Below are 23731 nucleotides of genomic sequence, written 5' to 3' on the forward strand. Positions count from 1 at the left end.
TGGTTGCTGTTGTTATTCTGCCACCAATATTGTTTTTTTCTATCATAAGAACTCGCATCGTACCGGGAAGGTATAAATGAGCTTTTGGAAGGAAAGCTCGGGGCTTCCTCAACAAACATCTGAATGTACTTAGAAGGACAGCAACTTCCCCCAACATGTCCAGCTTTCAATCTCTGCTTCTTTTATCCTTAAGCCTAGCAATAAAGTAACACTCCGTGGTTAAAAAGTCAGGCGAACAGATGTGCCACGCAACTAGTCCAGGATCTGCTTTTCAAGCCCAAACATGCAACCTGATCATAGGAGCTGCCAGTCTTTAGAGGAGTCGGGGGGGGGGTAGGCAACACGTTGGACCCTCCAGGGATTCAACTGCGAAGATTTCTCCCGTTCGACTGGGTATATTGAAAGAAAGAAGTGTCGAGGCTCGGCCCCCAGTCCCTTTTTTCTTGAAAATCATGCAAACGGTTTCAAAAACTGGATGCCATCCAATCAGCCTTATATTTATTAGATCTGAGCTAGAGCCAACTACGCCATGGGAGGTAATGTGAAAAATAAAGGAGAGAGCTCAGTTTCCAGAACTCAGTGTGTGAAGGTTATTTCCACACCGTGGTGTTATGGTGTAGAGGGAGGGTGGAAGGCAGCAAAGCTTGTATTTTCCCCTCCCCGGTAAACTGCAAATCTGTCTTATGATTGGCACTCATGAGTATGTGGGGGCAGAAGTAATTAGAGTCACCATGTAGCTGCTACTTATTTCCTATGAATTCCAATAAGTTTCAGAGAGAGAGAGAAAGGTCAGATCCCGGAGAGTAAATCCCCCAGATTCAATTTTCTGCTGCTCAGAATGCAGCAGAGTGGAAACTGTCAAAAGACAAATATTAAATTGCAACATTTAATCCATTGTTAATTTTTTTAAAAACTACCAGGATGTGTGTGTGTTTGTGTCAGAGGAGGGATTCAGCAGGTTCTGACCAGTTCTGGACAACCTATAGTGGAAAGTTTGAGTAGTTCAGAGAACCGTAAATACCTCTGACTGTCCCCACCCCATCTATGCTCTGCCTCCCGAACCCCAGCTGATCGGGAGGAAATGGGGATTTTATTTATTTATTTATTTATTTTATTTATTGGATTTGTATGCCGCCCCTCTCCGTAGACTCGGGGCGGCTAACAACAGTAATAAAAAACATCATATAAATCCAATATTAAAACAACTAAAAACCCTTATTGTAAAACCAAACATCCCTACAAACAAACATAACATGCATAAATTGTAAAGGCCTAGGGGGAAAGAATATCTCAGTTCCCCCATGCCTGACGGCAGAGGTGGGTTTTAAGGAGCTTACGAAAGGCAAGGAGGGCGGGGGCAATTCTAATCTCCAGGGGGAGTTGGATTTTGCATTAACCTTCCTGTGGAATGGGGAGGGAATGGAGATTTTACAGTATCCTTCCTCTGTCATACCACCAAGCCATGCCCACAGAACCAGTAGTAAAAACCAAATGCCCATCAAGCCACGCCCACAGAACCAGTAGTTAAAAAAATGAATAAATTGTTTGGAGAAAAGAGGGAGAGATGGAGAGAAGACAAAAACCACTCAGATTAATTATGTTGATATGAATTCAGTATTAATAGCTGTGATTTTTGTTTATTTGTTTATTGTACAGATCATTTTATTGTACATTTTATTTGCTCTCTTCCTCTATTCAGAACCTAGTGTTTAAGCCCTGAATACCTCTAATGTGGAGACCCATCGCGTCCATTGAAAACTATTTCCTGGATGAGCAGCATTTACGGCATTTAATTTACATATTTTATGTTTGGTATGTATGTGTTGTTTGGTTATTAAATATAATAGGGTTTTATATTCTTCTTTTTAATATTAGATTTGTTTCGCTATAATATTGTTTTTATTATTGTTGTGAACCGCCCCGAGTCTTCGGAGAAGGGCGGCATACAAATCTAATAAATTAATATTAATGTTAATGTTAATGTTAATGTTAATGTTAATGTTAATATTAATATTAATATTAATATTAATATTAATATTAATATTAATATTAATATTAATATTAATATTAATATTAATATTAATATTAATATTAATATTAATATTAATATTAATATTAATATTAATATTAATATTAATATTAATATTAATATTAATATTAATATTAATATTGATGTTGATGTTGATGTTGATGTTGATGTTGATGTTGATGTTGATGTTGATGTTGATGTTGATGTTGATGTTGATGTTGATGTTGATGTTGATGTTGATATTGATATTGATATTGATATTGATATTGATATTGATATTGATATTGATATTGATATTGACATTGATATTGATATTGATATTGATATTAATATTAAAATATGCTAATTCAGGAGCTCTGACTGCAAAAGACACCAATTGCTAGTTACAAAGCAGCTTAAAACGATACAGGTTGTTTTGAACTGAACAAAAGAAGAGATGAAAGTAGATATGAATGAAGTCTTGGAACATACCCAACAAATTAAATGAGGGAATTTTCCCTCATTCCTTTCCCTGAGAGAGGAAGACATGAAAGAAGTGTAGAGTAAATTGGAGGGGAAAAATACGAAGTGCAGTGAGATTGTCTTCAGTTCTTTGGATTTTGGTGGTACCTGTCGGGCTTTGGCAATGCTACAGTTAAAAGAAAACGGCAAGACTTTGGCTCTGCACTGTGTCTAACTTTCTTGTGATATAGCCTTGCTTCTGATTCTTTTATTTCTGGCACCGTCTAAAAGAAATTAGCCAATGTTGACAGGCACACTCCTGAAAGAGTTGAAAAGCCAGTTTGTTTCATTTTCTTTTGCAAAGAAAGAGTCTTCTGAGCTCACCAAGACTGGATTTAAATCACACTAAGCTCTAAAATTTGATCCACAATTACGGACATGGGCAGCCTAACAAAATTATTTCCTTGGCAAATGTCTTTCCTCTTCCATGATATTTTAATAGATAACAGGACAACAGAGTTGGAAGGGACATTGAAGCTCTAGTCCAATCCTAGCTCAAGCAGGAGATGCTATACTATTTCAGACAAATGGTTGTCCAATCTCTTCTTAAAAACTTTCAGTGTTGGACCAACCACAACTTCTGAAAGCAAGTCATTCCATTGATTAATTGCTCTGACAGGAAATGTCTCCTTAGCTCTAGGTTGGTTCTCTCCTTGATTAGTTTCCATCCATTGCTTTTTGTTCTGTCTTCAGGTACTTTGAGATTAGGCTGACACCCTCTTCTTTGTGGCAGCCCCATAAATTTATTATTACAGTACCGTGATACCTCGTCTTATGAACTTAATTGGTTCCAGGACGAGGTTTGTAAGATGAAAAGTTTGTAAGACGAAACAATGTTTCCCATAGGAATCAATGGAAAAGCGATTAATGCGTGCAAGCCCAAAACTCACCCCTTTTGCCAGCCGAAGCGCCCGTTTTTGCGCTGCTGGGATTCCCCTGAGGCTCCCCTCCATGGGAAACCCCACCTCTGGACTTCCATGTTTTTGTGATGCTGCAGGGGAATCCCAGCAGGGGAATCCCAGCAGTGCAAAAACAGGTGCTTCGCTGGCAACAGAAGTCTGGAGGTGGGGTTTCCCAGCAAGGGGAGCCTCAGCGAAATTGCAGCATTGCAAAAACACGGAAGTCCTCGAAACCCCACCTCCAGACTTCCATGTTTTTGTGATGCTGCGATTTTGCTGAGGCTCCCCTCACTGGGAAACCCCACCTCCGGACTTCCGTTGCCAGTGAAGCACCCATTTTTGCGCTGCTGGGATTCCCCTGCAGCATCGCAAAAACATGGAAGTCCGGAGGTGGTGTTTCCCATGGAGGGGAGCCTCAGGGAATCCCAGCAGTGCAAAAACGGGCGCTTCGCTGGCAACAGAAGTCCGGAGGCAGGGCATCCCAGTGGCGATGGCTTGAGTTTGTAAGGTGAAAATAGTTCGGAAGAAGAGGCAAAAAAATCTTAAACAGGTTTGTATCTCAAAAAGTTTGTATGACAAGGGGTTTGTATCACTGTATTTATTTATTATTTGGACTTATATGCCGCCCTTCTCCCAGAGGACTGTATGGCTCACAGCCAAATACACATAAAATATAATATAAAATCCCCTAAAAACAGTACAAAACAATTTAAAACCCACCATTAACAATTAAATCAGCTAAAAAAAAAACCCATGCATATCTTTTCTGGTTGGATCTCGATGGCATGCCATCTGATCAATGACCCCAGGCCAGTCAGAAAAGCTAGGTCTTTATGCAGAGATGGGCTCCTAAGGGAGCGGTCAGGAACGCGGTTCCGGTAGCAAAATTTGGAGCTCCACCCCAGAGCACCCAATTTGAAACAAAATGCATAAGCCACGGCCACAGTGTGGTAGTAAAAATTAGCGGTGGCTTCGGGCGGCGGCGGCTCACAGTAGGGCGCAGCGCCCACAGCCTGCTTCCACATGCTGCTCCTACATGCGATTCTTTCATCCCTGCTGGGGGGACAACTGAGGGGAGTGCAGATGGAAGGAGAGGCTACTTCTTCCTCGGAGACCCGCCACCCTCTTAGCCAGACCCGGTGTGTGCCGGAGGTAGAGGAGGAAGACCAGCACTAGTTTGCCTGGGGTACAATGGGGAGAAAAACAAAGAGCGCCAGGCTGGCCGCTGGGCAAAAGGCGAATGTACTGTGTTAGAGTGTCATTTTGTGTCATTTTGGTTGGTGATGTGCCCCAGGATTTTGTAAATGTAAAAAATGTGCCGTGGCTCAAAAAAGGTTGAAAATCGCTGTCTTAAAGGAAGCTTACGTCTTTTGGTCGTATTGACACTAAGCCTGTTTATATCATAATTTGCAAAACAAGCCATGAATGACTCAATTATAATTTCTGTTTTCTAAACAAGTAATTGCAATGATTCAGCAATAGCCCACTAGGAACAAAAGGAAATGTTTTCCCCTCCCATTCAAACAGCTTTCTGTCCCTGGGCCTTTCCCTGGTCTTGTCTTACAAAAGATATCCACCCATCCTTGAGTCAGTGCAAAGCAATGTTGGCAGGCAGTGTGATGGTCCCATCCTTGGGTTTTTGCTTAACACCCATCCAGAATGTCATCAGCCAGTGGGGAAAAAATACCACAGTTGCAGCAACAATGGCAAGTTTAAAAAGCCTACGGCAGTGATGGTGAACCTACAGCACACGTGGCACAGGTGGCACACAGAGTCATATCAGAGAGGCATTGCCCTATGTCAGCCCCAGTGCGGGCGGCATACAAATCTAATAAATAATAAGACTCGAAGCGGCTCACAACAACAATAGAAACATAGAAACATAGAAGTCTGACGGCAGAAAAAGACCTCATGGTCCATCTAGTCTGCCCTTATACTATTTTCTGTATTTTATCTTAGGATGGATATATGTTTATCCCAGGCATGTTTAAATTCAGTTACTGTGGATTTATCTACAGTTTGTTCCAAGGATCTACTACTCTTTCAGTAAAATAATATTTTCTCATGTTGCTTTTGATCTTTCCCCCAACTAACTTCAGATTGTGTCCCCTTGTTCTTGTGTTCACTTGTTCTTGTGTTCACTTTCTTATTAAATACACAATACAAATCCAATGATTAAAAAAACAGAACAGTTAAAACCCTTAATATAAAAACAATCATACAACCCAAACAAACCATACATAAAAAGGGGTGTATGCGCTAGCCAGCTGATTTTCGCCCTTAGGGAAGGCTGTTTCACCCGCCTGAAGCTTTAGGAAAGCTTCTCTGAGGCCCCAGAATGTGAAAAACTGCCCAATGGGCAAACCGGAAGTTAGAAAAATAGACTTCCGGTATTCCCTTTGTGCTGTTTTTTTGCCCTCCGGGGCTTTCAAAAGCTTCCCTGAAGGCTCTGGAGTGTGAAAAACAGCACAATGGGCGAGCCAGAAGCCCGTTTTTCCAAGCTTCCTGTTTAGCTGTTCTTTCACCGTCCCAGCCTTCAGTGACACCTCTGCACATACACTGGGATAGGGGAGGGGGTTGTGCACATGTGAAGAGAGCAGTGTGGGGGATACACATATGTGGGAAGAGGGAATGGGTGTGAGCACATGTGTGCATGCTAGCCCATGCACATATATCCTTTTGGCACGCGAACCAAAAAAAGTTTCCTATCACTGGCCTAAGGTTACTTTTTGTGGGCCCTTTTCTGTTCTGGTACAGGTAGTCTTCAACTTACAACAGTTCATTTAGTGACCATTCAAAGTTATAATACCTCCGGAACCGCCTGCTACCGCACGAATCCCAGCCACCGATAAGGTCCCATAGAGTTGGCCTTCTCCGGGTCCCGTCGACTAAACAATGTCGTCTGGCGGGCTCCAGGGGAAGAGCCTTCTCTGTGGTGGCCCCAGCCCTCTGGAATCAACTCCCCCCGGAGATTAGAACTGCCCCCGCCCTCCTTATCTTTCGTAAATTGCTCAAGACCCACCTATACTTCCAGGCATGGGGGAGTTGAGACACCTTTCCCCCAGGCTCTTTATATTTTATGTTTGGTATGTATGTGTTGTTTGGTTTTGAATAAGATAGGGTTTTATATACAGTATTTCTTTTTAATATTAGATTTGTTCACTATAATATTGTTTTTTATCATTGTTGTGAGCCGCTCCGAGTCTTCGGAGAGGAGCGGCATATAAATCTAATAAATAATAATAATAATAATAATAATTATTATTATTATTATTATTATTATTATTATTATTATTATTATTATTACAATGTGAGTGAAAAAAGTGACTTATTAATACTATTTTTCACACCTACACCCCCATGATCACATGATTTATTTTTGGATGTTTGACAACTGACTCACATTTATGACAGTTGCCATGTCCAAGACCTTCTCACAAGCAAAGTTGGTGTGGAAACCAGATACATTTAACAACTGCAAACAAATGTGGCAAGAAAAGTCGTAAAACTCACTTAACACACTTCTCACTTAATAACATATATTTTGGGCTCAATTGTGGTCATAAATTGAGGATTAACTGTACTGTAACCAGGATCTTTTTTATTTTAGTAATACAGGTAGTCCTCAACTAACAGCCATTCATTTAATGACAGTTCAAGATTAGGCTATTGAAAAAAGCTATTTAATGCCCCAAGTTATGACTTTTGCACCACCCCCATTGTCACATGATCATATGGGCACTTGGCCAACCAGCTCACTGATGACAATCCCAAATCAAAATCAATCATCATAAAAATGAGTCGGGTGCCAAGCCTCAGAATTTTGACTATCCTACCTCCACAGTTGCCACTCAGTGGTGGGTTGTAAATGATTTTGCTATCAATTTGTGTGTGCGCTCGTGAGCATGCACAATGATTCTGCGCATGTGCAGAAGCATCCCAGGCAGGTAGGCAGAGTATCCTGGGTGGATGGGCGGAGCCTCCTGGGCGAGTGGGTGGAGCCTCCTGGGTGGATGGCCAGAGCCTCCTAGAGTTATCGGTTCTAAGAACTGGTCCGAACCAGGAGCAACCCACCACCAAAGCCACTGATGGATAGTCAGGTAAAGCTAACCAAAGAAATTTGTCAGGTCCTCTATTACATTGTCCCCAACTCCAGTTTTTCATCTTTTCATGAGTGAAAAAGCATTTGAATAAAATCCTTGGGAATAAAAAGGGAATCAAGAATGTGGAATTTTAAGCATGAAAGTGTTCTGCCGGGCTCTGTGGTATGAGGGGCGGCATACAAATCTAATTAATAATAATAATAATAATAATAATAATAATAATAATAATAATAATAATAATAATAAGTCTCCCAAAAATTCAAGGGTAAAAATTTCAGACACACACACACTTGAAAGTTCAAAAACAATGTTCTTTATCACAAAATTCAAAAGAAACAAAGCACCCTTTTTGTATTGCAAAGAGCACTCGTCCCAAAACAACCTTGTAGGCTGTACAATCCCCTTAATCAGTCCTTAAGTACCTAGCTAGCAGCTGTGAAGAAACGTCACAGCCCTCCTTCTTCCCACGAAGTGAGCCCCCCACACTTTGCTCTGCTTTGGTTTCAAAGTCGTGAAAAATCAACAAACAAAGTCCGAGAACAGCAAGGCACGGTCCTGATGAAACAACGATCAGATAATCTTCCACACCGGCTAAGCCAACACGCTGATATTTATATCAACAGCTCTAATTGCTGGAGCCCCACCCAAACACAGGTGGCCTCTCTTACCTCCTGTAATATTTCTTCAATTGGTTTCTTCGATGCATAATTCTGTGCCTGCGTGGGTCTAACACTTCCTCATTCAAATCGACCGAAGATAATGGAGATTGGCTTCCTGGGCTGTGTGCCAAGCCCCCCTCTTCCAAGTCACCCCCACCTTCTTCTTCGTCCGAGGAAACTGCACTACCTGTCGGCACTACCTGTCGGCAATAAAACAGGCCTATGACATGTTGATGTTTCCCCTGCATCCACCTCCACATTCCTTGGGGCAGGAGCTGGGCCAGAGCCAACCACAACAGGAAGAATGTTACACTTTCCTGGGAATCTAAGGGGACAATAAAGTAGCCCCAATACATCAAATGTGGTGACTGTTCTCAGGTTTTTCTGTAGCCAATAGAAGGGTTAATGCTGCAGTGGCAGGAGTTCCAATTTCAACATCGTCATTATATAAACCTACCACAACCCAACTTCAAGATTGCTAAATGCCACTGTCTGTGAATTTGGCAGGGCAGAAGACATCTCAAATTAAATACTTGCAAAGATGTAAAATTTCCTAACCTCTTTTTGCCGGCAGTGAGAAAGCAACTATTGGATATGATTTTATTATAATTCTCATGAAAAATTATAATCTAGCAAAATCATAGCTGTGAATCTACTGCCAAGTTATGCTGAGATGCTGAGCTTAACCATGATGTGTATTAGAAAATCTGTGATTTTATGCCAAGTGTGTATATATGATGGCCCAATAGATACTGACAAGGTAATTTCTCTGCTATATAGACACAATTTATGTTACTATATAGAGCTATTTACTACTACAGAGCTTCTGAAAGCGGATGGGTTCAGCCTCCACAGCCAGTGTACCCTTCTGGCCCAGGTGTGTGTAGTCTTTTTTTGCATTTTCAGTGCAAAGAATGCAGAATAACAAAGTTTGTTTTGTCAAAGAAGAGCAGGCAGTTACAACACTGGTTTGGTTGGCACCCTTTTTGTAATGAATGGAAGCAGTTTTGAAGGTCTTCTAATCCAACCCCCTGTTTATTCAGGAAACCCTACACTACCTTCAAACAGATGGTTAACAACATCTTCTTTTCCAGTGTTGGAGCATTCACAATTTCTGGAGGAAGCTGTCCCACTGATTAATTGTTCTGTCAGGAAATTTCTCCTTAGTTCTAAGTTACTTCTCTCCTTGTTTAGTTTCCACCCATTGCGTCTGGTTCTACCTTCAGGTGCTTTGGAGAATAGGTGGACTCCCTCTTCTTTGTGGCAACCCCTGAGATATTGTAACACTGCTATCACGTCTCCCCTGGTCCTTCTTTTCATCACTTGAGGCAAGGAGGTCCACAGGGAGTCAAAAAAGTCAAGATGACAACTAACCCAATGCAGCTGAAGCCATGCCTGTCTTTAGTGCATTAATTTAGTGTTGTTCCTGTTAATATATTTAATCTCTTTTTCTATTCTAAATCTCTTATCTGGTTTGGTGCTTCACAATAAAGGGGGGAGGAGACTACAACCCCAGGTCCAATTGGGCTTCTGGATGGTAGGCAAATTATAAATCCAATGACCAAATGTTTGTTCCACCCTTATTTTATTCCCATTAACAGTGAGGTTAGGCCGCTGAGGATCTTGAGAAAATACAGTAGAAAGGAAGCAATGGAAATGGATCAGGAAAAATGGCAAAGGAACAGAAAAAAATACAAATAAACTGATAACAGGCTTGGGGTAGAACTGCAGTTTCTGCCTGAAAAATGAATTTATGCCTTGGATCTACTCCTGAATAGCAATTGTAGTCAAGGTCATGTCTCCACCAGTGACTTATAATAATTTTCAGTGCCTTCGTGCCATTACAATGCAACCACTGAATTGCTATAAAACATGTCCACATTGCTGTCTTTTGGCACAATAATAATTGGATAACTTTAAAAGATGCTGTAAGTTCCTGGCGAAGAAATGAAATTCAGACAGGAAGTTAGATGTGCCTCTTCGGGAGGGAGGAATTTGTCATCCACGCTCTGGTAACTTCCAGATTAAAGTGCTGCATTGAACTCTACCCAGAAGGTAACCCAAACTGTATTTCAAATGAATGATGTGGCATCTCTTGCAGAGCCTGCTGCTGCTGCTGCTGCTGCGTCTCTTTTCAATGTGGCATCTTAGCAGGAAATTAGCAAGATCAAAAAGAGAGAGTGCTTCTGACCATATACAAAATGCCTCCAAATGTGATTTTTGTGCATCACATACACTGAATCAAATATTACTGGCTTTTGCCAAGCAACTTTTATTATTACAACTGATCATTCCAAACTAATATGTGTAGCTACAGACAAACAAAATTAGAAGTAGGTCCCGCACTATGGACCATGCTTTCCACGATTGTTTCCCCTTTCCTGAAGTTCTTTGCCACATTTAACCATCAGCAAAGCCAAGAGAGATGGGCTTTTTCACATACTCAGGCACAAACCCAAGTTTTGAAGGCCTCAGGGAAAGCCATAAATCAGGGTTAGTCTGGTCTTGGAAGGAATGATTCAAAGGCTGGGAGATGTGGCAGAAAAGGGTCTCTCTTTCTGGGACCTGCTGATGGTGTGCAACCGTGGCATCTTCAAGACTTGTGGACTTCAAATTCCAGAATTCCCTAACTAGCTACTCTGGGAGTTGAAGCCCACAAGTCTTAAAGTTGCCAGTATTGGACATCCCTGTGTTAGCCAATGGGACCCAGTTTTTGCCCGTCCTGCTGAGCCAGGTAAAATGAGTATAGTTGAGGAGAGGCAGTTCTCAAATTTACTACCTCACACCATAAAGGACTTTAAAGGTAAAAACCAACACCATGAATCGTACCCAGAAGCATATAAGAAGCCAGGACAGCTAGGGAAGCAACAATGTCACATGTCAAATAACTAATGCCATTAACTGTTTGCGCAGTGCTGTATTCTGCACCAGCTGAAGCTTCAAACCCTCTTAAAGGACAGCTCCATGAAGAACGCACTGCGATACTCAAGTCTGGAGTCACAAATCCCCAATCCAGCAACAGGCATAGCTAATACACAACCAAAAAGGTGGTTGTGTAAACATGGCTGCCATTTTTCTCCAGCAGGAGCCATGAGTCTGGGACAGGGCTAGGCAGAGTTGGCTCTTTTTTGACTTGTGGACTTCAACTCCCAGAATTCCTGAGCCTATCATGCTAGTTCAGGAATTCTGGGAGTTGATGTCCATGTCATAGAAGAGCCAACTTTGCCTACCCCTGGTCTAGGATCACCTCCAGATTTCACCTCAGATTTATTTCCTCATCCAGAACAAAATAAGGAAGAAAATATAGGGAACTGCTTAATTTGATATATGTATATACAAAATTTTCTTCATCACTAATGTGATTCTGGCTAACATAAGCCACACTGGGTTGGTTACCTAGAACATACATCCTGATCAGAACTGACCAAGCCAGCTCCCAAAACCAGGATGCCCAAAATTCAAAGCCACTCTTGCATGGATTGAACCAAAGCCTGATGCACCCTATCCAGAATCCCACACCTCCAGGCACAGAACCTCCATGCCCTGTGGCACTCCGCAATGTATCTTGGACCAACTCTATTTTTGGAATGTACCATGCCAAAGAGTAACTGCAGCCCTTGACCTAGTGAAAGTTGGCACCCCAGGTCAAAAGGGCCAGCTCTGATCAGGATGTAGTTCTAGGTAACCAACCTAGTGTGGCTTGTATTAGTCAGAATCACATTAGTGATGAAGAAAATGTCACTTTGTATGTATCAAATTAAACAGTTCCCTATATTCTTAGAGACATTTTGAGATAGAGGGAACCTGCAGGAAGAGGTATACAATTTTGTGGTAGGTCTCCTCTGCACATGTGGTAAAAGGAAGGCTTTGGTGAAATACATATACATCAGAATACTATAGGACAAATTCAAACATCTCTCCTCATCATAGGCATTGGTGAGTATTCCAGGAAAGTATCAAACGCATTACATTTTGCAGGTAAATATTAGAAAGTCATGGGTAACCATATTGAAAGAAGAAATACACATACAATCTGGAGCAATTAATCTAGGAAATCAAATGGGCAAGTGTTGAATCATCGGGGGACTTAAATCTATTAATCTGAATGATCCTGGGTCCATTTCTTTCCTGGATTTGATTTGATGATTATGAATCAAAAAACATATTCTGCATTCATGTCATTGCAACAGAGATAAAATAGATTCAACGAACTGGGACAGATTTTGCATACATGTGTATGCATTCGTAACTTTTAAAATCCTCACAGAATGCACTATTTTAATTTGTAAAACATTTAAATATTTTATTTTCATATGAAAACATGCATAGTATGTACATTTTAATAACCCCCTTTACAAATTCTTGTTTCCAAAATTATGATGGCAAAAGGCAGTGGCTACGTGTTTGTCAGACAGCATATCCTTAATTGTTAACGTTTTAGAATACAGTAGTCAAAAAGGGCAGCTCAGCCAGTCTGAAAACGCCCGGCTGTTTTGTAGTTCAAAACCTGTTTATTGGAAATCAATTTCAACAAAATCTGAAGAAAGTCTTTCAAGTGTACGGTGAACCAAGTGCCTAGCAGAAGAACTCTCTAATGAGTTATTCAAAGGGACTTACTTCTTGGCACATATGGTTAAATTCAATTCGAAGTGCCGATAGGTTTGTTTAGAAGACCACATTGTCAGCCTACTGAGAAACATTGGTGACCATTGAAGATGGTCGCTTAAGAATTGATTCAACCGAAAATGGTAATGGTTCATTTGTTGATAATTTTGTTACAACTTGTTTAGTCTCCAGAAAGTCTTTTGCATATCTGTCAATGCTGAATTTGTACTTTTGCTTCTCTTTGAAAGTACACTCTCTATATTTCTTGGATGCCTCATCAAAACTGGTTTTTAACTCTGATCCTGATTTGCTATGAAGCGTCTGCTGGAATAATGAATGGAATGGGCTATATTTGGGTGAGGGTGGCAGTAGCAGATGCTGCTTGTTGCTTTCTTTGCTGATCTTGTTGAGAGGCGGGTCCTGATGAACTGTAGGATCCTTGCCAGAAATCTGCGAAAAAGTCCTCTGAGGAGATGAAAATGCTGATCTCTCATGAGCCTCCCGGGAGATGTTTTGGAGTTCGTTTTGTGGTGTCTCAAGTTCCCGAACATGAGGATGGTGCAACGTGTTCTCGTTTTTGGACAATGCGATGTCATGTTCGGAGGTGGGAAAATCCTGGCCGTGCAAAGCTTTATTGTCCCAAGCTACTCCAGGTTTGAGAGACTGGACTGTGGTAGCATTTAGAAGACATTGCTGGTAGAGAAGGGCATCATTGAGAGGGCCACATTTTGGCCACACCAAGAATCTGGAGGGTAAAGGATATTGCCTGTAGGTGGTGGCCACACTCAAATTTGATGAGATCAGTTCCATGTTCCCTGAGCCTGAATACTGCATAGTCAGATCTAAGCAGGTAGGCAGAAACCCACAAAAATCCTTATTGGAAGCTTCAAGTTGATGAGGGTTAAAACTTTTATAAGAATTGTATTCGGGCCCGTGTACCAGGCGGTTTGGCAGGAAGAAGGCAGCAGCCTGGGTGGCTTCCATCATTTCTCGTTCCTTGTATTCCCGTTCAAGCATTATGTTCTCAAGTTCTTTATCAGCAAAAGCCCGTCTTTTTCTCATTCTGTCGCTAACAGGAGGTGGCAAGGACGAATTCCCTCCAAGGTAAGGTTCTGCTGGAATGGGACGATATCCTTGGAGGGGAGAAAATAATTGTTTTAATAACTTTTAAAAAGTGTAAAAAGAGCAAAATCATAAGACAGTTAATGTACTGTAAAAGAACATGGTCTCTCCTGCACAATCACTGATGATCCAGGAGATAATGTTTTCGAGTATGGTACTTTGGTGCATACACAGTGCTTTCCTACCTTCAACAGGTAATTTCAGAGTTTATGTAAATTTGAGGAACAAGAACCTGAATGGTTTCCCCCCTTTATCCTGCCTCCCAGTTGACACCTAAAGCAAAACTTGCTAATTACATGCCACGGTTTATTATCAATTTCTGCATCACATGTTTAGACATCTATTTATAGATGTACAAGTTGTCCTTTTGATAAGATGCAAAGAACATAGTGCTTTTTGCCTCCAAGTACTAATTACTTTCACCATGTCCAAAGTCACCACTGACTGAACCATCACAACAATAATTAGCCCATAAATCAGTTTCATACCCACATTTCACTATATTAATGTTTCTTTATTATGATACTTATTAAATGATTTTGAAAGATCTCTATACCTACAACTGGTGCATTTATATTCTCTAAAGGTACACAGAGGTAAAGATAAAATCCAAGAAGTACTAGGAGAAAAGAGAAAGAAAGTTAAGACAAATCAGAAAAGGCAGCATGAAGCATAAGAATGTTTCTACTCCTACAAGGAAAGTATCCTTGCAAGAATGCAAAAACTGAACCAAAAGTAAAAGAAGAAATATAAAGAAATCTCTTTGTATAATTAGATGACTACATATAAATAAATAAATAAATAAATAAATAAATAAATAAATAAATAAATAAATAAATAAAAATATAAAACTACATATAACTACAATTTCAATTTTTTGACTCATTTTGAATAAATGGTGTTGAATTGAAACAATATTCTGAATTTCTGAGATGTCTTGAAAATTCAAAAAAGCAACTAATCTGAAGACTTTCCAAAGTTCATTCTTTACAGATTCTCAATTTTATTCCTTGTGGTCAATATGCTTGCTTTTACATACAGCTGTAATACCCTCTCTTCCGTAACTTCCCCAATGATCATTCTCTATAAGGTATCTTTAGTGTCAACCCATAAGCCTAAAAATTGAACTGTCCTTCAAATCTGTCCACATCTTAGTATTTTCTGGTGATCAGAAAAAAACGAAGAATTTTTTAAAAAAATCATTTCAGACCCACGTGGTACTGTGCTACCAATACTGGGGGAAAGGTGTGAAGGAAAACTGGGGAGATTTTTGTAGCATGGCCTACAACCAGGGGTGGGCAACTGCATGGACGGGGGGGTGGGGGAGCAGTGGGGTAGCAAAAAAGGAGTTCCACCCCAGAGCGCCCAATTTGCACTGAAAGATGTTGAAAGAAAATGCAGGGTGTCCTGCATAAGCCACGCCCACAGTGTGGTAGTAAAAATTTTGGTAACTCTTCACTGCCTACAACTTTTGATTAATATTGACTAATGACATCATGAGAGGTGTAACCCAAGTAATTATTTGCTCTGAAATAAGAACTGCTCTTCAACTTGACAAAGAATGAAAAACTTTCACAGCAGCAAATCTATGAAACTTCAGAGATTTTGACTAGATTGGATATCTGTTTTGGAAGAAGGCAAGGGCCAACTATTTCCATACTATTGTTGAGAAAAATAGGGAAAGATAAATGAACTCACCAAAAATCAAAGTCAACTCATAGGAAACTTTAATAACTGATTTTGTAAGGTTTAGTTTACTACAACGGAACAATTCTATAGTGGACATTACTTCTCAGATATAGTATATGCCTTATTGAGTTCAGTGACACATAATCCCAAGTAAGTTTATTTGGGATCGTTGCAGGGGAGAATTTCATGTTATACATACATTTCCACAGGCCCATTAAGCGTAATTGCTCAAAACCATGAATAATTTAATGGGATTTTCACCCAAATAAAACATTTATATATGGCATAAAGCTGTAATATAGGATGTCACTAGCTTGAATAAAAATTGATTGTTTCTATTACTGAATTATCAATTTTCTCAACACCACAGAATTGAATCAGAGACTTTAGTTTTACTAAATCTGTATCAAATGCTAAAGATAATAAAATAATAGGATTACCATACTTAGGAAGCAAAAAGGTAGTACTATTCAATTAAAATTAGAGCATTTAAATATATAATTTTCTTAGAATACAAGCTTATATATGCTTTTGGCAAAGAAATACTAATTTAACTCCTTAAAATATCACTTTATATTTTTAATCAACAATTAATTGAATAAAGGTTGAGGCAAAATGAAGAGACAGAATTAAAAATAAGTGGTTCACTGCAACTACTCTATACTTTATTTTCCTAATTTAATCTGACTATTTCTTTTAAGAGATGGAAAGCGAATTTCCATATGATGCTAGCTATTTTTTTAAATTCTCAAATAACAAGGTATGCAGACTGTGTACTTCTTTGTATAATCTAATGTAGCCCTTATCCCAGTTGCCAGAAATAATAATTCAGTTACTGACTATAACACTCATCAATTCATTTCTAAGAAAACTTCTTCTATTTTTTATGACAGAATTAAACTGCACAAATTACAATCTAATTAAGACTTTGTTCATAGGCTACTGAGATTTGTGATGAATCAGGGTCCATGAGTGTTTATAATTGTTTAATTTTCTTAGTCTTTTTTATTATCAAACTGACAGATGTAAGAAGTTTACATAATAACAAACCAGAGGAAAACAATTTCTAAGATATATAAAGGCAGGCAAATTCAAAGTGCTAAAAATTATTACCTTCTAAAATGCTTTTAGCCAGCAAACTAGGAGTCCGAACATGTCTCTGGTACACTGTTCTGCGCTCAAAATTGGATTGTTTCCCTGTATGTCCCTTCTTATCCTAGTAGAGAAACATAGAGGGGGAAAAGAAGTCAGAAAAACTTTATAAATCATGTACAGTATATTCTTATTATTCAGAGCAGCATCAATTTCTGAGGTTTCAGATTTTTTAAAAAGCCAGTAGTCTTCATATTCCCTGAATTAAGAGACTAGAAAGAGACTGGAGTTTCACCACATTGTTAAACCAATTTAGCAGCTGCAATTCTATCTCTTCATAAGTTAGTGCCTTATATTTGGCTATTTGATTATAGTTCAATGTACAGTACTGTGCAAACTCAGAAAATGGGTTAATTAATCAAGTTAAACATATTCCCATAACTGAATTCCTTCTACATCAGGTATTTTCCTTTGACTCTAAATATATTAGGAATTTAAGTTCTAAACTATTTGTTCAAAGGTTTAAAGAAGGTATATTGCATAGTTTTTTGCCAAGCTCCCAAATACAGACAGCAGTCAATAGCAAAGGAGAAATATACTTAATTCTTTCAATCAAATCAAATATATTAAATACCTTTAGTTTTGGCTAAAATATGCAAAAATGCATTTAGATTTTGATTAGGAATGATCACAGAAGAAATTACCAAGATATTATACTCTGCGGTTGAAAAAGTACAGTAAAAGTAAAGAAAATTGCCAAAATGCATACTTTACTATGCAGTTGGAAAAGTAAAATGCATTTTCTAACATATTTGATACTACTTGTTTAAAAGGAAAGCTTTAAAGCCTGTGACACAGTCCCTTAAACACTATGTGACAGAAACATTCATTTAACAAAAACTCTTGGTCTAAATTAAAATTGACTTTAGATCCGCTTGAAACCCATATCTGTTTTCTTTTTTAAAACCTTAGCTTCAAATATCTTAAGTCTTGATTCTAAGTAAATACAGTAATAGAAAGAAAAGACTGTCTGGGGAAATTTAGGTATATTTCTTACATAGTCTGGATTCAATTTGTTCCTCCAGCAAATTAAAGACCTTAACATTCAATGCTTTCAGGGACAAACAGGTAAATCTTTCATATACTGTAATATGAAATAAATAAAATACTTGGGTCGAAAATAAAATCAGTCTCACAAACTGTTAGATTAAGCCAACTAACTATTATCTAACTGTTAGATTAAGCCAACCAAGCATCGGCACCTCATAGCCAGTTTAAATCCAAGCAGTCAGCCGAGGCCCATCAAAATAAATGTATTTTGTTTTATAATTTTTTATTATCATTCTATTATTTTTTCCTTTGGGAAGCCAAAAGGTGCTCCAGTTTTTCCAGCGACCGATCACTGAGGCCACGGTAGTCCCAGAGGATTCCCCGTCCCAACTCAGCTCCCCGCACCGTCCTGGGGCAGCGGCTGAGAGGGTCGTCGGGGGCTCTGCTTCTTTCTCCCCGATTAAAAAGGAGGCCAATTCGACTCCGCGGGCCGCCGCCCTCAGCCCCCCCCCCCCCCTTCCCAACGCTTTTTCCTCGGAAGATCACCCCAGCCTCCGGGCTCAAGGCCGGGTGTCTGTGGGTACCTGATAATCCAGGGACCGGGAACCTCCGAGCAAAAGGCGCCCTTTTTAGGGGCGAGCAAGCATGCGCGGGCCCCTTAAGAAAAACGCTCCGCCTCCCGGGCCGGCTTTATTTCCCCGCTGAGGGAAAAACAAGGCAGGAGGAGAGAGGATGGGGATGACGGGAGAGCCTCGGCCGAAGAACGGCGGGCGGAATCCCCCCGGGGTAACCGAGAAGAGCCCGCTGCAGCTCAGGGACGGGAGGCCGGGCGAGGCCGGACCTTACCTCGGTGGCCTGCTGCCTGCGAAGCGCCACCTGGGCGGCCATGACGCGCTGCCTCTCCACCACCAGCAGGCAGTTGGCACACTGGCAGTCCCGCCAGCGGCAGAAGCGCTTGTGGCCTTTCAGGCAGGACACCACGCCGTGGTTGCGACAACGCGCGCACTTGGGCGTGCGACTAAGCTTGCGGACTGGCTGCTCCCCGCCGCCTACGCCGCTTTCCTCCGCCGCCGGCGACGGCGAGACAAGCTGCGGCTGAGGCAACCCAGGCAACCCCGGGAGAAGGTCGGCCGCTGCCCCGGCTTCGTCGTCGTCTTCTTCGCCCTCTTCGTCGTCGTCGTCGCCCTGGTTGTCGTCTTCGTCGTAGTCGTCGTCTCCGGCGGCCTGTAGCAAAGGCGCGCCCGGCGCATGCGGCGGCAACGGCGGCGGCTGCTCGGGTTCTTCCAGGCTCTCCACGTCGATTTCCCAGGCGACGTCGGGGCCCACCTGGTGCCCCTCAGCCATGACTGGCGCCCCGCGGCTCCCGCCTTCTCCTCCAGCTCGCTTCCTGCACGAGAGAGAGAGAGAGAGAACCGCGGCGGCCTCGCATTAGAGCCATGACCTAGCTTTGCTTGCCCCTCCAGCCCGCCCGCCTTTTTTTCCCTGCCAGGCGCGGCTGCTTTGCTTAAACCCGTCGAGGTGGTGGTGGGGAATGGAAACCGCCGAGGGCCGCTGATGAATTAAGTATCAGCGGAGTGAGTGGGGGGGGGGGTAACCCGCGCCGCTTCTCGGGGACCTTAACCCGGAGGAAGGGTCTCCTTCAGGGAGGGGCGAAGGCCAGGAGGTTATCCCTTGACTTTTCTGTCACATTTGAACACATTGTACTCAGGGCGCCAAGATGGGATTTCGATTCCTTCACTTTGCCGCCTGACGTCCACCCCGCGCCTCTGCAGCGCTCAAGGCCCGAAAGCCTCACAGATGAAAACGCGAGGCGTCTTCTTGACTCGTCCTCGCCCCCAGATAGAAAAACGGTGCCTTAGATTTGCAACACCTATCCCATCCCAAATTAGTGAAGTGATGAGAATTGTAGTCAAAATATGTTCGGAAAGATAGCGTGGTTGGGTAATGGCAATAGTACACTGCTCAAAAAAATAAAGGGAACACTTAAACAACATAATATAACTCCAAGTAAATCAAACTTCTGTGAAATCAAACTGTCCATTTGGAAAGCAACACTGATTGACAATCAATTTCACATGCTGTTGTGCACATTCAACTTTGTACACAACAAAGTATTCAATGAGAAAGGATGATGCACAATTTTAAGATAAGAGCAGAGCTGTCTTTAGTGGAAGGTAGAAAGCCCCCCCTCCATTAACCAGAAAGATTTCGGACAGATTCAAGACACTCTATGAACTCAAGAGAGTTTAGAGCTTTGCTGTCTCCCCCTTGTGAAAAAGGTCAGCATTGGTCTTAAGTCACACATCTTCATTCTGTACATTTGCTTTCCTTTTAGCTTGACATGTCAATGCACCTACTGTAGTTTAATGTTATATAGAAATATTCTAGGCCTTATAAAGCGGCTTTATAAGTGAATTAAACACAACAGTCATTTTCATACTCAAAGTAAAACCAGACAAATGATTTAGTTGGATGTGTGAATTCAGGCTCACACTATACCAGGCCGTTTCCTATCCAAGAATATCTTTTTAAAATGTCAGAGAGAGCTATATCAACACGAAAGCAATACAAAGTTGAGCTTCATTGCAGGTTTTTTCAGCACATTGGATGATACTGTAAATTGCCATAGATTAAGAAATGTCAAAATCTCAACATGCAAGGCAGGGAAGGAATGGCTGTCTCCAAGCAAGCCATAATTGCAGGATATTGTCTTGTGATCTGCATCTAGAACTTTAGAATTTGCCTTACTGTGGGCCATAAGGCTGGCTTTAGAAGATTTTAATTTTAAAACTTCCACTTAAAGAGAGAATTCTACTGTGCTAGGACTTTTACATATTCTCCTTGTTTCCATTGTATCACTCATATTTTAAAAAAATATTTGGATGTAATTTTTATAGTTCTTGCACCTAGAGAAAGGTATTCTCTTCCTTTAAAGTGTACTTCAGAAAAATAGTAAATATGAACTTGTCTGTTTAAAGCTCCAATCCTAGTTATCTAGAAATAGAATTTTCTGGAAGTGTAATCCCATGGCTGCTTATGATTGAATGTTTTAATAAAAGTACAAATGAAATAAAACCAGATAAATTGACTAGAAGCATGAATAAAATATCACAATAACTCTTGTTTGCTGACTGGTTCTCAACACACTATAAGTCAATGCATACAATGTAATGCATACAAGCTACATTATGGCTTAGGGAAATCTGAGTCTAACTAATGCATCCGTGATTTGTTGGCTGGTGAATTACTTTGGCACCTAACCTTATTTGTATTCTAGTATGTATCAATATAGAATGACAAATCATAAAGGAGAATGGATTTAGCCAAATACATAATTCATCTTTATTTCTTAGGTTACATGTAAATGTAAACAATACCTTACACATTCCTCAGGGCAAAAGTATTTTAGCCAGAGGTTTGTGTCAGGAGCATGACCATCATTGTTTTCTTTCAACAATTGCAAGCTTTTTTTTGTGCTGTTCACCAGTCTAAAGATCAATTGCCCCACACGAACACCCTGCTCTCTTGAAAAAGAGATTGCTTGGTTCACTGCATGCAGTCAGGGTGTATCAGGATGCGGAGGTTCAATTTGCTTGCATGGAAAATAGACACATGCAACTAGAAAACCCCTTTTGTGCCTTGCCGTTGGGATTGGGCTTATTACGCAGCCTTATGATTATCTGCCTGTAAGTATCATTCCATTGAAACATTTAAATGTGTTAAAGGGTTAAATAAGGTTCAGGACGGAAGCGTTTTTAATAGGAAAGTGAACGCAAGAAGAAGAGGGCACAATCTGAGGTTAGTTGGGGGAAAGATCAGAAGTAACGTGAGAAAATATTTGAAAGAGTAGTAGATGCTTGGAACAAACTTCCAGCAGACGTGGTCGGTAAATCCACAGTAACTGAATTGAAACATGCCTGGGATAAACGTATATCCATCCTAAGAAAAAATACAGGAAATAGTATAAGGGCAGACTAGATGGACCATGAGGTCTTTTTCTGCCGTCAATCTTCTATGTTTCCACATTCGCAAAACCGCTACCTTTCATTCAGAATAAGGGCCCCGCATGCTAAAAGTAAAGTTAAACATCGACCGTGGCCAATCAAATGCTGCTTTCCCCCCCCCCTCGGCGTTTTAATGCTGGGTTTAAATGCAAGGGCGACCACCAGGATTCATCGACGTTCCCTTTTAGCGGATTCTAAGTTTCTCCCGCTGTCCTGGCAGTACCCTCAGATCCAGGAAGGAGGGCGGAAGAGGAGACCGCTAAGGCGCCCATCCAAAGCAGCCCAAATGCTTCTCAGGGGAAAGGGGGCCCTCCTTCCTCTCCAGATCCTACTTGGCATAACCTCTCCCCGGGCTCTCCAAAGTTACTCACCACAACCGAGCGTCCAAGGGGGCTGGAGAGGAGCGCAATAATGGCATTCGGTCCTGCCCGATTCCCGGACCTGGCGAAGGCGGAGCGCGCCGAGAGACTCGCTAAGACCCGAAGTGGTTTCGACCTGCCCCGTCTCCAGCCCCCTTCTGAGGCGTGGATCGGGGCGATTCCACGCCAGGGGACCCACGGGAAGCAGCCCAGGCCCTCCGGGGCGTCAAGAGGGAAGCAAAGCTCGCCAGCGGCAGCAACCAAATCCGCCCGCCCGGTTTCTAGACTCTTGGACGTCCCTCCCTATATGATCGGTCCCAGGACGCCAACACCCGCCCGATCGAGCCGCCCATTGGTGAGTGGGTCGGGCCCGAAGGCTCGCCGATTGGCTGAGAAGGAATTCCAGTCGTCCCCACCTCTTCGACGTTCCGCCCCCTTCGGAGGCTCTTGCCCAGCGTCTCAGCAGCTGTTTCCCCCCCCCCCCCGTTTTCCCCCCCCACCTCCGCTTGGCGAGATCACCTTTTTATTGACCAGCCTCCGCAGCAAAATGAGTTATGTGTAAAAAAGCCTCCGTTAGTAAACCAAGGCTGAAAAAAAGAAAGTCGCCAACAGCTACGAAAGCAGGGATAAATATTGTTGCGGGGGTTCCTTGGGAGAGAGAGAGAGAGCTTCCCTAACCCTAAATCCTCCAGAGTGGATCTAAATTCCCCGAAAATCGATTCTGATCTCGCCGAAGGATCTAAAGAGGATTCTTTAACATTTGCTACTATTCTGCGATTATAAAATTCAGAAATAATATTGTGTTGCATAGCTTACTGTAACACATCCATTATTTTCCTTTTGGGTCTTTGGGTGTATGTATATACGTGTGTTTGTATTATATACTGCTCAAAAAATAAAGGGAACACTCAAATAGCACGTCTTAGATCTGAATGAATGAAATATTTTCATTGAATACTTTGTTCTGTACAAAGTTGAATGTGCACAACAGCAGGTGAAATTGATTGTCAATCAGTGTTGCTTCCTAAGTGGACAGTTTGATTTCACAGAAGTTTGATTTACTTGGAGTTATATTGTGTTATTTAAATGTTCCCTTTATTTTTTTTTGAGCAGTGTGTAGATAGATGATAGATAGACAGACAGACAGACAGATATAGACTGGTTATACGGATAGACTAAACTTATTTCTTATTTCTTATTAAACTATCCTTACTTTCCACCATACTTAAATTATTAGCCGCAACTGAAATACCCTTCCGTTCGGTGAAGTTTAGGTGCAAATAATACCAATTGTATTTCCGCTAAAACCTATACAAGTGGCACGCAACAACGATGGTGTTAAAAGGATCTTAATCCCAGGTAAATCAATCTGGATGCCACCCAAAATGTACGGTGAGAACAGTAAGAATTTATGAAAGAAAATGGCTTGCTGTGTCCCTCTTCACTTTTCCTGCTACTCTTTAGTGTTGATTCGACACCCGGCTTTAACATTAAGGATTATTTCATTAATATTTCGTTTAGCAAACAAGAGACCGACTTCAAGTGTGTTAAATTTCCGTCTACCAATTCGTCTTCAGGGAAGAGAGGAGATATAGGGGGGGAAACCCGCCCCATTATGA

General features: G+C 41.3%; 1 protein-coding gene across 2 annotated transcripts; it reads right to left on the reverse strand.

Moving 5' to 3' along the window:
• Nucleotides 1–12467: 12467 nt before the first annotated feature.
• On the reverse strand, nucleotides 12468–22551 carry DMRT2 (doublesex and mab-3 related transcription factor 2). 2 transcript variants are annotated; one of them, XM_070742608.1, is made up of 4 exons: nucleotides 22125–22551; nucleotides 18596–19136; nucleotides 16721–16823; nucleotides 12468–13929 (listed from the first exon to the last, which is right to left on the reverse strand). In XM_070742608.1, the coding sequence occupies exons 1-4, from the start codon at nucleotides 22169–22171 to the stop codon at nucleotides 12878–12880; spliced, it is 1743 nt and encodes a 580-aa protein (XP_070598709.1). In that variant the 5' UTR covers nucleotides 22172–22551; the 3' UTR covers nucleotides 12468–12877. The 2 variants fall into 2 exon arrangements, with proteins under 2 accessions (XP_070598709.1, XP_070598710.1); XM_070742609.1 differs by lacking the exons at nucleotides 18596–19136; nucleotides 22125–22551 and adding an exon at nucleotides 18334–18386.
• Nucleotides 22552–23731: the final 1180 nt, after the last annotated feature.

The sequence above is a fragment of the Erythrolamprus reginae genome, chromosome 2 (assembly GCF_031021105.1).
Source record: "Erythrolamprus reginae isolate rEryReg1 chromosome 2, rEryReg1.hap1, whole genome shotgun sequence".
Classification (NCBI taxonomy): domain Eukaryota; kingdom Metazoa; phylum Chordata; class Lepidosauria; order Squamata; family Dipsadidae; genus Erythrolamprus; species Erythrolamprus reginae.